The sequence below is a fragment of the Benincasa hispida genome, chromosome 5 (genome assembly GCF_027475165.1).
Source record: "Benincasa hispida cultivar pf3 chromosome 5, pf3_genome.v1.1, whole genome shotgun sequence".
Classification (NCBI taxonomy): Eukaryota; Viridiplantae; Streptophyta; class Magnoliopsida; order Cucurbitales; family Cucurbitaceae; genus Benincasa; species Benincasa hispida.
Genome location: NC_143482.1, coordinates 40,028,150 through 40,043,264, shown reverse-complemented (window position 1 = coordinate 40,043,264; position 15,115 = coordinate 40,028,150). Strand labels below are relative to the sequence as shown.

Sequence of the window (15,115 nt, the reverse complement as noted above, 5' to 3'; positions counted from 1 at the left end):
ATTTATTTAAAAAATATTTAAATAAAATTGAGTTTTTTGAAAAACAATTTTTTCTTAAGTCAATCCACAGCAAAGTCAGACAAAGTCACTTTTTTTTAAAACTAAATAAGAAATGTTCAGACTGATGAAGCTGATTGAAAAAGACAAAATGAGGATGATTGTTTGATTGAACCTTCATATGCTTTGCTTGTTTCTATATGATAATATGCACCTTCGTTTCTGCGCTCCTTGCGGGTAATAGCAACAAGAGAGTGAAGAACGAATGATCCGCCAAATAAAAAGAGTGATTGAATCTGACTGAACCGAGTGAATGAGAAGCGTAGGTTAAGCCTCTACATTTGATGTTGGAGAAGAAAGGGGTAAGCGTCTCAAGTTGAGTGGAACTTTTTGGAATCAAGCTTGCAGCCCTTGTTAAGGCCCGAAGAGTGTTACATCGTAGGGAAATTATTCTCACCAGGTTCGAGTAACTTGAGAATTCCTCGCACATAATTAAGGGAGTCATTGAAAGGTGAATGAAATACCAAAAACGACGACTTCAACCACTGAAGATTGTTAAGCTCGTTCTATTATTGGCTTTCCTGTCTAACAGACCCTTCGTATTGAATTTTGAACTCATTATGATATACTACCGATACATTGATGTTCTACTCTCAATTCATTTTGAGTTACTATTAATATATTATTGAAATGTCGATGTCATACTTTAAGTATCATTCTATTGATATACTTCATATTTAGTTTATCAACAATATCATTGATATTCTTATTTTTTCTCTAAATCAGATATATCAACTAATTAATATATGAAATATCAAATATTAATTATATAATTGATATATCAAATAAATATAACTTAAATATTATTAAATTAAAATCATATAAAAAATTGAAAATAAAAGAGATTAACTAATATAATTTATATTTGGTATATTATTTGACAAAATTAATGCATTTAGCATATATCATCAACATCGACTTCAAACTAATCAAAAAAAAAAAAAAAACTCAATATCAAAACAAAAAAATAAAAGTAGTATTTATCATAATCGAACAAACAATATCAGTCATAACACAATTCAAATTATGATATATTAGTTGTATAAATGATATTATTTAAACAAAGTATACCAATTGATAGATTTAACAAATATAAAGTATAACAGTTGATTGATATATGAAAATGTAAAATGTATTAGATATAACTACGAATACACAAAAGAGGGTAAAATCGTAATAATAAAAAGATCGAGAATCATGTTAAAATTGTTTGCTATATTTATACTTTTACAAAAGTATTACTATATTTATAAGGGAAATTGCAATGAGAGATGATTTTAAAATAATATTTTGCATGTGTATTTTTCATGTTTGTGATTTTGCGAATATGGAAAGAATTTTAAATATGAAATTTCATATATTATTTATTCCAAAATTATCCTTACACCAATTTCAACATTCTTTCTCCAAAAGTCTTCACAAGGTTGTCTTCCTCCAAACTCACTTAATTCTTCCATCATCTTTGGTTTCACTTTCACTTTTCCAATTATACTGATTCTATGAAGTTGATCACTATGACAGAAATGTACAGTCGTAAAGTATTTCTCATGGATCTAAGAAGCTTATTTTGTTGATTTAATTCAATTTTATAAGTTTTAGATTATGAAGGATGAAAATTGAGGTGATTTTGTTGGGACTTGAAGAGATTAAGGAATGTAGATTCGTGAGTAAGGATCTGTCTTGAGGTTTTCTTTAGTTTATATTTTGGTTGGAGATTGATGAGTGTAACTTCTTTTGTGATCGTTATCTGATTGTATCTAATTACTATTTGATAAAAACTAGTTTGTGAATTCTATCTTTTGTCATCTAATTGTTTTTTTATACCAAATACTTTGTGGTTGTCATTTGATTTATATATGATTTCTATTAAAGGTCTTGGTAAAATATATCAACATTGTATTAGATTTAAGAAATGAGTGTATTAGACATCAATCACTAAATATATGAAGTAAAACATAAGTGAATCAACCGTCAATCTAATAATAATCAACATGCAATCGGTAACTTATTTTTGAAGTAATGACTGTATCACATATTAATCACTAAATACATAAACAAAAACATGGGTGAATTATTAGCCAATTAATATGGTAATATGCTACCTACTAAAAGTTTTCTTTTCTTCTTTTGTTTTCTGTTTTTTTAATTGAACTTTCTCCTTCGTCAAAATTTCTCAGGCTTTCGCTTTTTAATTTCTTCTTCATTGTTATTCCTATTTTTGTTGCTTCATTGAAGTAAAAATAGAAAATAATATAGCAATGAGTATAATAAAGTAATCACAAACTATTTAGTATCGAATAGAAATTAAATCACAATCAGAAACCATTTTGTATCAAATAGAAGATAAAACTACTTAGTAACAGACAAAAAGTACATGATAATCAGATGACAATTAGAATGTAAGAAAAAGAAAAAATCCTTAGTAATTGACGAAAAAAATGTAAGACAATGAAATGAAATAAGAAACTATTTAGTAAATGACAACAAATGTAAGATCAACCCATAGTAATAAGTATCATTTGTAAACAAATAACGATCAAGCAACAATTAAATAATAAATCAATATCATTAGCAATAAGATAATAATCAACATCAAATAATAATCAAATAACAATCAGCATCATTGAAAATTACATGGTAATCAAATGACAATCAAGTGACAATCAAATGAAAATCAAATATAATCACACATTTTTAACTGTGAGATCATTTTAGTCATTTGCCTATCTTAATTGGGCCGAACTTGTTAATTTTATTATTTCTGCAAACTTTAAATTGTTAGGTTACGGACTTTGATTTCATTTTATATTTTGTCAGGACTGCAAGTGGCCCTATTTATAAATACCCTTATAATTTTATTTTTTTTTTGGCTACCTATCGCAATTTTCCTAAATTCAAATTGAAATTGCAAGGTTGTTAATTGATCGTTTATGTCTGCCGTTTATGTTGACAGTTGAGATGGAGACCGAACTGTTCTTGTTCTCCATTTAATTCTGTCTTCGGATAAATCTATGTTAAGTTCGATAAAGATCAAGGTAAGAATTTTCCAACTAGGAATTCTCTAGAATCGAGTTCCATGCATATAATTCTATTTCTTATTTAGTTATTTAAATCTCAATTAAATTAAACAATATTTTAAAAAGCATAGAATAAATTTTCAGGAGTACAAACAAAATCCCACGTGAATCAAGGAAGATAATGATCATTTAATGTCCAAAGTTAAAGTGAACAATATCATATCATTGTGAAGATAGTTGAGTATCGTTATTCGTAACCTAATATATTTTATGATTCTTCATAGGAAATAATTCTTTATAAATTAAAAAAAATATATTAAGAAACAAAAATTATAGCTAAAAGTAATTCCACTCTTAAACTTCAAGAATTTTAAGAACCTTCTCTCCTATAACATTTGTTCATTGTGTTTGGTACGGATGGCATTATAGTGAGAAATGTTGGTGTTGAAATTTTGAGAATTAATTATGATCATGTTTGAGATGAGGCAAATGTGTGTGTGCTTGGAGTACTACATGGTACAATATAACTATTTTATGTGGAAATGAAGAGAGATTAATATATTTTGTATTAGACACAAAATAAAGGAAAGAAAAAGGACAATAAAATCTTATTATAAACCATGCCAAGATCAGCACTAACATATAACACAATGAAGGACCTTCTCCCCAACTCTCATGGCTCTAGATGCCTAGTTTCAAAAGAAACCATCATCATCTTGAGTACCTTTTATTTTCAAGAACAAAGAGCATATGTGAGCTTTATTATTAGGGGAAGATATTACACGTTGTCGCTAGGTTTTGAATATAGTTCTCAATTATTTTTCAGGTTTCAAAATATTATACTTATACCTCTGAATTTTGAGTTTAATTTTCATTTGGTCACTATTTCAAAATGTTACATTTATACCTTTGAAATTTGAATTAATTAATTTTTATTTAGTCTCAAAATTTTACATTTTTACCCTAGATTTTTCAATACTATTGCTCACTTTGTTTGTTGGCGAAAAATTTCAGTTAATTAATTTAAAAGAATTGTGACATGAAAATCTTTAATTACGTTTAATTCACATTTTTGGAAAATTAATGAGAACTAAATTAATTACTAATAATCAATCCTTTTATATTAATTACTAAATATTTACATCAAAGATGAAAAGTGAGTATTTAGTGAAAAATCAGGTTAAAAGTATAAATTTGAAAACATAGAGAACGAATGAAAACAAAACTGAAAGTTCTGATGTAAAAAATGTAATATTTTTAAACTTGCATACCAAATGGAATTTCGACCAAATAAACTCGGGAGTAAAAGTAAACCATTTTGAAAGGATCATAGTTAAGTGAAAACTAGACTCAAAACCTAGAGACAAGAAGTGTATTTTCCCCTTATTATTATTATTATACTAACATTAATTAAACCATATGTTTTGGAAAAAAAAGTTAGCTAATAAGGCCACTCCCCATCCCAATTGCCTGGAGGATCATAATTGCAAGACACAAAATACCAACCATCATTGCATTGAACTCTTGCACACCCAACTCTATAAGAGCTTTGCCAAACAACTTGTGTGTAATGGAGACACTCACCGCCAACACATGCATTGTTATTATAGCTATAGTAAGGCTTTTCATCAACCCATAGTTTAACTGCAGCTGAGCCAGTGAATCCATTGTTGCCCTTTGCAAGGTTCTCCCCATAAGGCCCATTGGAATGCACCAATTGGCAATCAGCTTTCCTTGAGTTGGCATATGTTTGAGCATAGGCTGCAAGAGTTGTGTTCCATACAATGTTTCCAACACCCACTATTGATCTTGCTGAGTTGTGGCCATTGATGTAGTCTTGAGCAGAGTTTTGGGCATAAGATGATTTCACTAAAAGGGTCAATAAAAGAAGATAGAGTTGAAAAACACTCCTGAGTTTGAGAAAACACATATTGTTTGTTTGTTTTGTAATTCAGGTTTGGATGAGGAAAAGGAACTTAGGGTTGGGGAAATTTATAGATGATATGGTTGAGTTGAGTGTATTAGAAATAAAGATGATGTTAAGGGCAACAACGAAACTTCGTATATATCCACAATGGTATGATATCGTCCACTTTGAATATAAACTCTTATGACTTTGCTTTTAGTTTTATTCAAAATGTCTCATATCATTGAAGATAGTTGTCCTCTCTTATATATCCATGAGCATCCACTTATCTAATCAATGTAAGACTTTAATCGCATTCCCAACAGATAGAGTTTTTACATCAAAACCAATTGAATACAATTTACCTTTTGAGGATGTTTTGCCTCCTTCAGTTCAAGATTAATTCTTGGATCAGATTTCTTTACTCTTCTTTCTTTTGGGATCGAATGTCTGTTTGGAATTTATGAGCTCTAAATCTTATTAGATAAATATAAAGTTTCATATCAAAACAAATTGGTAGTAAGAGGTGTAGTTCATATATCTTTTCAAGATTGTAAGGACTCTCAATCTTTTTCAATGTGAGATTTTTAACCTGATCCTTCAATATAGTACATTTTTATGTTCATTAGTTCTTTAACCATTCATATTTTTATTGAGCCAAAGACTCATTTACGTATGATTTTTTATATAAATATAGAATTTCATCATTTGGAAAATTTTATAAGGATTGTGCAGTCCAATAACAAAGAATTTTCAATTTGGGTAATAAGATTGTGAAAGTGGTAAAGTGATCATAAGTAGCCATCGCAAGAAAAGGGCTTTAATAATAAATTGGTAAATGGATGCATTTTCAACGCATCCCCTTTAGACTTGGAGACTTTGCGTTCACCGTCAGGTAAGCAATGGAAAGTAATAATATTAGGGTGAATTTATGCGTTTACCAAAAGAAGTCCATGTGCTTTTTTTTTTTTGGAAATGAGGAAGGAAACCATATGAATTAATTTTTTAAAATAATGCATTCTAGAAATGTTTTCAAGTTGACTTTAGGGTTCTTAGATTCATTTCTTTTACATATAATGAATAATAGTTGAAGTAGTGATTTTAGAAAATATATATATATATAGGTAATTTTGTAAAATTAGTTTTCATACAATCATATTCTGGTTTGGTTTCAAATATTACAAAGTGATTAGTTTCATATATTTATTAAGTGATGTTGAATTATTATATTTGATACGCAAATTGATTTTAGAATTACCAAATAACTAAAAATAATATCATTTTTATTTGAAAGATTATTTAAATAAATAATTATGATATATATCTATATTTTATTATATTTTTATTTGTTTTATTTTAAAATTTTTTATATCCATTATTGATTGGGACACTTGTAAGAATTGCAAAAAATATTCTTAAAATTACAAATTTAGCAACGGTTTTTCAAAATTTGTGAATATAGCAAAAAAACCAATGAAGCAGATTTTTGTTTGTTAATCTTCCAAGACGCTTATTGGTGTATTAACTATATATCAATAGTATATCTGATATATATACTTTATACTTGATATATTAGTTGACTAATGTAATAAACATAAAGTATATAAGTTCTACAACTGATATATCAAAATTATCATCATATATTTTATTTATCAGTCAGTCAACTACTACTTTTACATTTTCTATTATTCTTGGACTTTGATTGATATACCAAATATGAAGTACAAAAGTTGTACAATGATGTGCTAAATTTATCATTCATAAACCATCATTCAAGAAATGTTTGTTCATTTATTATTATTCGTGTATTTAATTTCAATTTTTATTCGTTTGTTATAAAATATTATTTTTCTAGTACATTATAATTAGATTTTAATGGTTCAATCTAGTATGTTAGAAACTATTTTGAATTAATGCTGATAAACTATTGGTGCACTAATCTTACACTTGAAATTGAATTTTGAACATGTACTGATATATTGTTGATATAATTGAACAAATGTATTTTTAAGAATTACTGATATCTTAATGATGGATTAATGTTTTATACTTGAAATGAATTTTTTGATCATGTTGATATAATATTAATACAACAATGTTATACTTCAAATTTTATTTAGAACAAGGACAAAAATATCATTTTCGACGTAAATGTAGGTAACTTGTATTTACCGATATTCCAAAAAAAATCATGGATATCACGAAAATTTATAAAATAAAAGTTCTGAAATTTTTAATGAAAATTTAGAACAAACTCATTTATGTTATAAAATATAACTTTAAACATATACATCAATATTTAAAAGTTAAATATGGTTTGTAATGGAATAACAGATAATAGTGAAAATCGACATCTGAGATATCCGTGATTTTTCCTGTAATAATTAATATTGATCAATTAATAATTACTACTGATACACTAATGATATACTTGAAATTAGTTTTTTATGAGTATTAATACAATATTGATCAACTAATGTATAGTTAAACAAATTTTGAATAAGTGTCGAATTTTAACTACTGATGCACTAATAATATATACTCGAAATTGAATTTTGAATGAGTATTGATATACTACTGTTACATCCATAAAATACTTAAAATGGACTTAGGTCAATAGTGATATATTATTGATACACTAAAATAGTATATGAAATGAAAGTTAATGACTACTGATATACTATTAATACATCTATGTTATCGTTTAAATAAAATTTAAATGCTTATAGATAAACTACTGATACACCAAATACTTAGTATCACATTTTGAGCTCATTATGATATATTATGGATATACTAATGATCTACTTGCAATTCATTTTGAGTTAGTACTAATATACAATTGGAATGTCAATATTATACTTTAAGTATCATTCTAAATTATATATTTTAAATTTGGTTTATCAACAATATCTTTGATATGTTTTTATTGTCTGTAAATCAAGTATATCAGTCAATTAATATATGAAATATGAAATACTTTTTATATAATTGACATACCAAATTAAATATAACTTATATACCATTAAAATCATATAAAAAAATTGAAAATAAACACGGTTAACCAATATAATTTATATCTAGTATATCATTTTACAAAATTAATGTGTATATCATATACAGTCAGCATCAAATTGGAATTACTCAAATGAAAATAGCTCTATATCAAAAATAAAATAAAATAAAATAAATGATATTTACCATAATCGAACAAATAACATCAAAATAACACAATTAAAGTCATGATATATTAGTTGTAAAAATGATATTCTCTAAATAAGTTTATTGATGATTGATTGATATACCAAATATCAAGTATATCAGTTGATTGATATACGAAAGTATATAGTATATCAAATATACTCGTTGATATACAAATGAGGATAAAATTAGAAGAATAAAAAATTTCGAGAACCAAGATTTAAATTTTTTGCTATATTTATAATTTTACCATTGTTATATTTGTAAATACTCTTATGTTTTCTTTTGGCTACGCATCGAAAATTTTCTTATTGATATGTCAAGTAAAAACTGATGTATAATAAATATTAAAAAAATCAAAACATATGCCTTATTCAATTGATAAATGTTTGTGTCATTAACAAATACTTATACTAGACATTGTGATATATTGAAACACAAACCATATAATAAAGACCTTAACGAGACAAAAAGTTTTGTAATTTTCTCCCACTCCCTCTTCCATATCTCATCTTCCATGACTAGAAGTTTCACTTTCCCATTAACACACTTTACTAATAAATTAAAGTAGTTAAGTAAGTGCTAAAATCAAGATTAATAAAATCATAAAGTAATCAATATTCATATTAGCTATTGTCAATTCAAAATCCTCATCATGGTCATTGTTACGGGGTAATTCCAAGTAGGAATTCTTTTCACCCTCACTCGTGCGCCTAAGGAGGTTCGCTTAGTAAAGCCCTTAATTTTGCTCGTAAATAGCCCAACATATACACACTCGACTAGCTCCCACTAGGGCGAACCATTTGTCACACGCTCATGGAATAAGTAAAGATTAGGAGAAAAGAACACAAGAATTTGATGGAAATATGCCTACAACATCTTTATTAATTAGGACATAAAAACCAATCTTTACAACACTCAAGACTAGAAGCGTACAGCACAAAGGAGATCTCTCCCCTTGGACACTCCCAGGTTGATCTCTTTATATAGGTATGGATGAAGTAGTGATTGGAAAGAAACAATGGGTGAGTGAGCTTAGTGGGGTGGCAACCGACCACTACCCACCTATTTAAGTGCTCACTCTCCATGACCTAGCAACTACAAAATCTTTTAGATAATCACCCCGGTCATGCCCACTAACTTGAGTAATTATCTACATGTCAAAAGTTTACTCCACTCTCCACTCATTCACAAATCTCGGGAATAACATCCCATTACGTAATTGGTCACCCAACTAAGGATAACGACCCATGATCTAGGGATAACTATCCATGATAATGAATAACTACACTTTTATGCCTACAATCTTGCTAACTCCTTTACCCGCAATGCACACCACTCACAACTAACCTCCAAGCACCTTGTTGATGTAGTTGATCTTGAGGATTTGCTTATTGTCTTTATATTGATCTATAAAATCTCACCGGAAGTATTTTGATTGATATTATTCTTATTTATAGTGCACCTTATTTTGACAAAAAGAAAAATATTTTTATGGAATTATTTTCTTGGCCTTGGTTTTTAAAAGGTGAATCTTGTTTTTCTTCGAGGATTTTCATTGGTTCATCTTGATAAAAGTGTTTTTATTCTTTGAGGTCAAATTGTATTTATCCTTGGCAAGTGATTTGTTCTTAACAGCCAACTGATACATGTTGTGATTTTCAATCTCTACCTACCTTGTTCCGCTATACATATTCTTGGTTAATTCGTTAATAGAACTTGAAGATAACTTTTGTCTTAGGGGGAGTCTAAGACATCATTGAAGAAGGGATTCTTGGTCTTAGAAGGAGCCTAAAACTTCATTATTGATAAGGATTTCTCTATCTTAGGGAGAACCTAAGATTAGTTAGTGAAGGGAGTTCAATGTGTTGTGATTGGTGTCGTAATTCTCCCGGTGGTCTCATAGTTTGTAAAATAACACATATAAAATATGTGTTATTTTATATGCATTTACTCAAATCCAATAAACTAAGATCCGTGGTTATTTTATGTAACTTAAGTATGTATGTAAGACATACAAGTGAATCATGCCTTAATTAATAACCTAAATGGTATGTAGTATAAGGATAAAGGAGGGATACCTTATCCTGGTGACACTACGGACATAGCCCGCTTTGTAGATGTTACAAGTATTATAAAGTGCTACAAGTAGTCTGATCCTGACCATTCATGTGGAGACATGCGAGCGGGGTATCCTATACAAAGAATTTGTATAAGACCGAACCACGAAATGATTAATCTCTTTATATAATGGTGTTGATAATTGAGACTTACATTTCACTAAAATGACCATAGGTGACATGACCTTAATCCTGAGTGTATTGAAAACTCCTGTCTATGAGGGCGGTCATTTGATTAGTATGGCTGAGAGTGACCAGATTACAAACTCAACAAGCCTACCTTTTTGGTGATTCAGCTGATTGGGGAGCTGGGAACTCAGCTACACAAGACGGAATTCTCTCCTTCCTCGAAGCAGGGGTAAGTAAATAAATTGCTCGCTTAAGGGCTGATTCCGGGTCTTGAACATAGTGGCCACACCTTGTCTTTGGAAGAGAGGACTAAGTTATAATAGGACTATGACTTATTGTTTATTAAATAAATCACTGGTACTTAAGGAGTTAGATGTAACTACAAGGGCAAAACGGTAAATTGGCCCAGTTGTACTTACGAGCGATTTGTGAAGGGTCATCGCACTGTTGATTGGTTATATGGACACAAATATATCTGTAATGCAAAGTGTGCAGTTGTTGGTCTTTAGTGGAGTGCCTGACAGTTAACGGATGGTGGATCTCGTGACTAAAGAGTTTAGTTAGTTATTCACGTACCATTGGAGCTTCAAGCTACAAGTCCATAAGGTCCCCTTAGTAACTCAATGGATTCAGGTTGAGAATCAGTTTTTGGGTTAGTTTGAAGTGTTCAAATTAACAAGAGGGAATTTGATTATATATGATATAATTAAATTGGTTCAATTATAAGTGGTATAATTGATTTGATATATGAAATACATTAATTGGAATAATTGATATAAATATGATTTATATTAAATAAAGGAGAAAAGAACTATGGTTTAAATATTACATATGATGTGATATTAAAACTATAGGTGGTAAATATAATATAATTAGTTATTATATTTACTTATAATAAAAAAAATTATGAGAAAATTGTTTAGTTGGTTATTTTCTCCATTAACCGTGCAAGTGGGAGGTTGATTTCAGTTTTTAATAATTGAAGGATAAAATGAAAAGAGTTTTTATTTTATGAACGATTGCTTCATTATTGGATTAACTAATCGTTTACTCGTGAGAGACTACACGATAGCCCTTAGCAAGAGACTAAACAATTGTGTAAGCGATTAAGCAAGATTTGTTAAACGATCGTGTAAGCGAAATACTATACGATCAAGCGAGATTTGCTAAATGATTGTTTAAGCGAGATACTAAGCGATCAAGCGAGATTTGCTAAACGATTATTTAAATGATTGAGCATGATACTAAACATGAAGGATCTCTTACCGAAGAGTTCCATGACCGTGGATCGCTCTGATTTCACAATGACCGAAATACAACATTATACATTCATACGAACAGTTATGCAAACAAACACTAATTATCGACATTCTTTGAACGAGAAAATAACAAGGGAAAGAGTGTCATAACAATTGAAGACGTTTTTCAAACTGTAGCACTCCAAGTAGTGGAAAAGCTCTAAGTAATCTACCAACGCTCAGTGGAAGCGTCGACTGCAGCAGCACGAACAACCGCAAACACGAACATCGTGGAGACAAAACCACCAGTAAAGAGCCTCGGGTATTCTCAGAGTGAAAACATAAAGGGTAGTCTTTGGTGAATTTGATAGAGGAATGAGGAAACACAAATCGTGTAGGCGATAAGCATGTGGGAGGGGAAAAGACGATATCGCATAGCAGAAATGCTTATCGTTTAGGAGGAGCTACATGATCGTGTAGGATTTACTGAACGATCGTTTAGGAAAAGGTATACGATCGTTTAGCAAAATCGGCACACTATACGATCGTTTAGAGAAGCTATCCGATCGTGTAGGAAGTAGCGTGCGATCGTTTAGGGGCAAGGTAGATGATCGTTTAGGCGGAGAGTGCTATCGTATAAGCTCTCATTTTACGTAAGCGATCGTTTAGATGTTCACTAACGCAAGCTTTCACGATTTCTTTTGGACGATCGATCGATGGTCATTCAAAATGAAAACATTTTTTATATTAATTCATCAGTTACAATAACTGTCGTTGCCCACTAACCCACCTTCGAACGTGAAAATTGGCTTAATTATCATATAATTAACCAATTAATTAATTAATTAATATAATCATATTATATTCTTATCCTATAGTTTAATATCATATATCTACTATAGTATTTTCTCCTCTTCTTCATATAAATCATATTTATATCTAATTTCCTAAAAAATAATGTATCTCATACATTTAGCTAATTATATCATATATAATTAACCAGTCTAATTATATCATATATAATTGAACTTCCTCTTGTCAATTTGAACATTTCAAATTAACCCAAATACTGGTTCTTGACTTTATCCAAGCTACCCAGGGGACCTAATATACCTGTGGCTTGAAGCTCCAACAGTTCGTGAATAGCTGATTAAACTCTTTAGCCACAAGATCCACCATCCGTTAACTGTCTGGCATTCCTCTAAAGACTAAAACCTGAACTCTTCTTACCACAGATATATTTCTTTGTCCATCGGATATAACCAATCATGAGTACGATGACCCTTCACAGATGCTCGTAAGTACAGCTTGGCCAAATTAACTTTTTGCCCCTGTAGTTACATCTGACTCCTTAAGTACCATTGATTCCTTTAATGAACAATACAACATAGTCCAACTATATGTGAACACCTCTCGGGCTAAGAGAAGGTGTGTGGCACCACATCGTTCAAGCACCGGAATCAACCCTTAAGGGAGCTGTCTATCTATTTACTCCTGCCTCGAGGAAGAAATGCATTCCATCTTGTGTAGTCGAGTTCCCATCTCCTAAATCCAACGAATCCCCAAAATGGTAGGTTTGAATCGGCGATCTAGCCACTCGCACCCATACAAATCAAAGAACCGCCCTCAATGGCAGAGTTCCCAACTCACTCAGGATTGAGGTCATGTTACCTATGGTCATCCTAGTGAAGTGAAGTCTCTATCATGAATGGTGTTATATAACGAGATGTTAACACTTTGTGGCCAGGTCTTATACAAACTCTATGTATAGGACATCCCCACTCACATCCGTAGCGTTACTAGGATAAGGTTTCCCTCTTATATCCATATACTACAGACCATTTTGGTTATCACTCAAGACATGATCCACTTGTATGTTACCACATACATGCTTGAGTCACATACAGATAACCATGGATTTTATGTTTATTGGTTTATGGTAAAACAAATAAAACAAGTAACTGAGCAAAAATAAAATATGTGAAGTAAATATCATATATTAATAACACAAGCGTTCGTACAAACTATTTACAAACTACAGAACACGATACTTTAGGGCATCAACCCAACAAAGCGATCGAGCGAGATTTGTTAAATGAGCGTGTAAATGATTGAGGTGAGAGACTAAACGATCGGCTAGACAATTTCTCACGAGAGCGAGATTTACTAAATGATCAAGTATTCTAACTCTATGCGATAGAGAAAACCTTTCTCCCACTTACTTGATCATGTAGTTTGATCATTTTCTTCCTTGTTCCCTCTACCAAATTCACACAGAGCCCACATCTCCTACATTCTCACTCCGAGAATACCAAGGTTGCTGAGTGGTAGTGTCGAGGGGTTGCTATTTGAGGAGCAGACTGTTCGTGATTGTAAGCGACAATGAGAGGTTGGCTAGGCCATTGCTCACAAGAGCGAGATATTGTTGCATCATTACTCATGAGAGCGAGATATTGTTGTGCCATTGCTCACGAGAGTGAGAGATTTCCAGAAGAAGAGTTCTTCTAGGTATGTCTCTCAATTCTTATTGTTTTTAGTTAAGATAGCATGCTGTAATTTTCTTGAATATGCATAACTATTCTTATATATTTGTGAATGCATTTATTCTTGCACAATGGGCTTGTAAAGATCTTGCTTCCACTTATGGAGATCTCTGTTTAAATTTCCTTCACACTGAACAACAAAGAAGATGTAGGTAGTTTATCACCGAACTAGGTTACCAACACCTATGTTTATTTACTTTCTTTATTGTTGTTAGTATTTTATTATTACAGTGTTTTCCTGTTATATGGGACAAACTATTCGTACTGGAAAGCTCGAATGAGTACCTTTCTATTGGAGAGCATGCAATTAGCGGAAGCAAACATAATCATCACGCACTCTAATTCATCAATTTTAGCATTTAAGCAAACATGTTCATAACGGAAAATAGGGTTTGATAATCTAAATGGTCTGTAGTTTCTTGAATCAATGGTTGATTAGTTTTATATGAAATTCAAGATTATCTAATGTAACTTAAACATGTATGTGAAGACATAGAGGTGGATCATGTTCAAGTGATAATCTAAATGGTCTGTATTATATGGATAAGGCTCGGTGCCTTATCATGGTAACAGTACTAATACGACCCACTTTGTAAATGTTACACTTATTGTAAAGTGTTACAAATGATCCAATCCTGATAATTTATGTGGAGACATGTGAGCGGGAGGTATCCTATACAAAGAATTTGTAAAAGATCAAACCGTGAAATGTTGAGTCTTTCTTTATAACGTCATTGCTAGAAGATATTTACATTTCACCAGGATGATCATAGATGACTTGACCTTAATTATAAGTGAATTGTGAACTCTTGTCTATGAGGGCAGTCTTTTCATTTATATGGGTGAGAGCAGCAAGATTCATTAACTCAATATGCCTACCATTTTCGAGATTCTTCTTATTAAG

General features: G+C 30.5%; 1 protein-coding gene across 1 annotated transcript; it reads right to left on the bottom strand.

Annotated features, from left to right (window-relative positions):
- Positions 1-4,313: 4,313 nt before the first annotated feature.
- LOC120078512 (basic form of pathogenesis-related protein 1-like) lies at positions 4,314-5,005 on the bottom strand. The gene has a single exon (XM_039032783.2). The coding sequence runs from the start codon at positions 5,002-5,004 to the stop codon at positions 4,516-4,518; it is 489 nt and encodes a 162-aa protein (XP_038888711.1). The 5' UTR covers position 5,005; the 3' UTR covers positions 4,314-4,515.
- Positions 5,006-15,115: the final 10,110 nt, after the last annotated feature.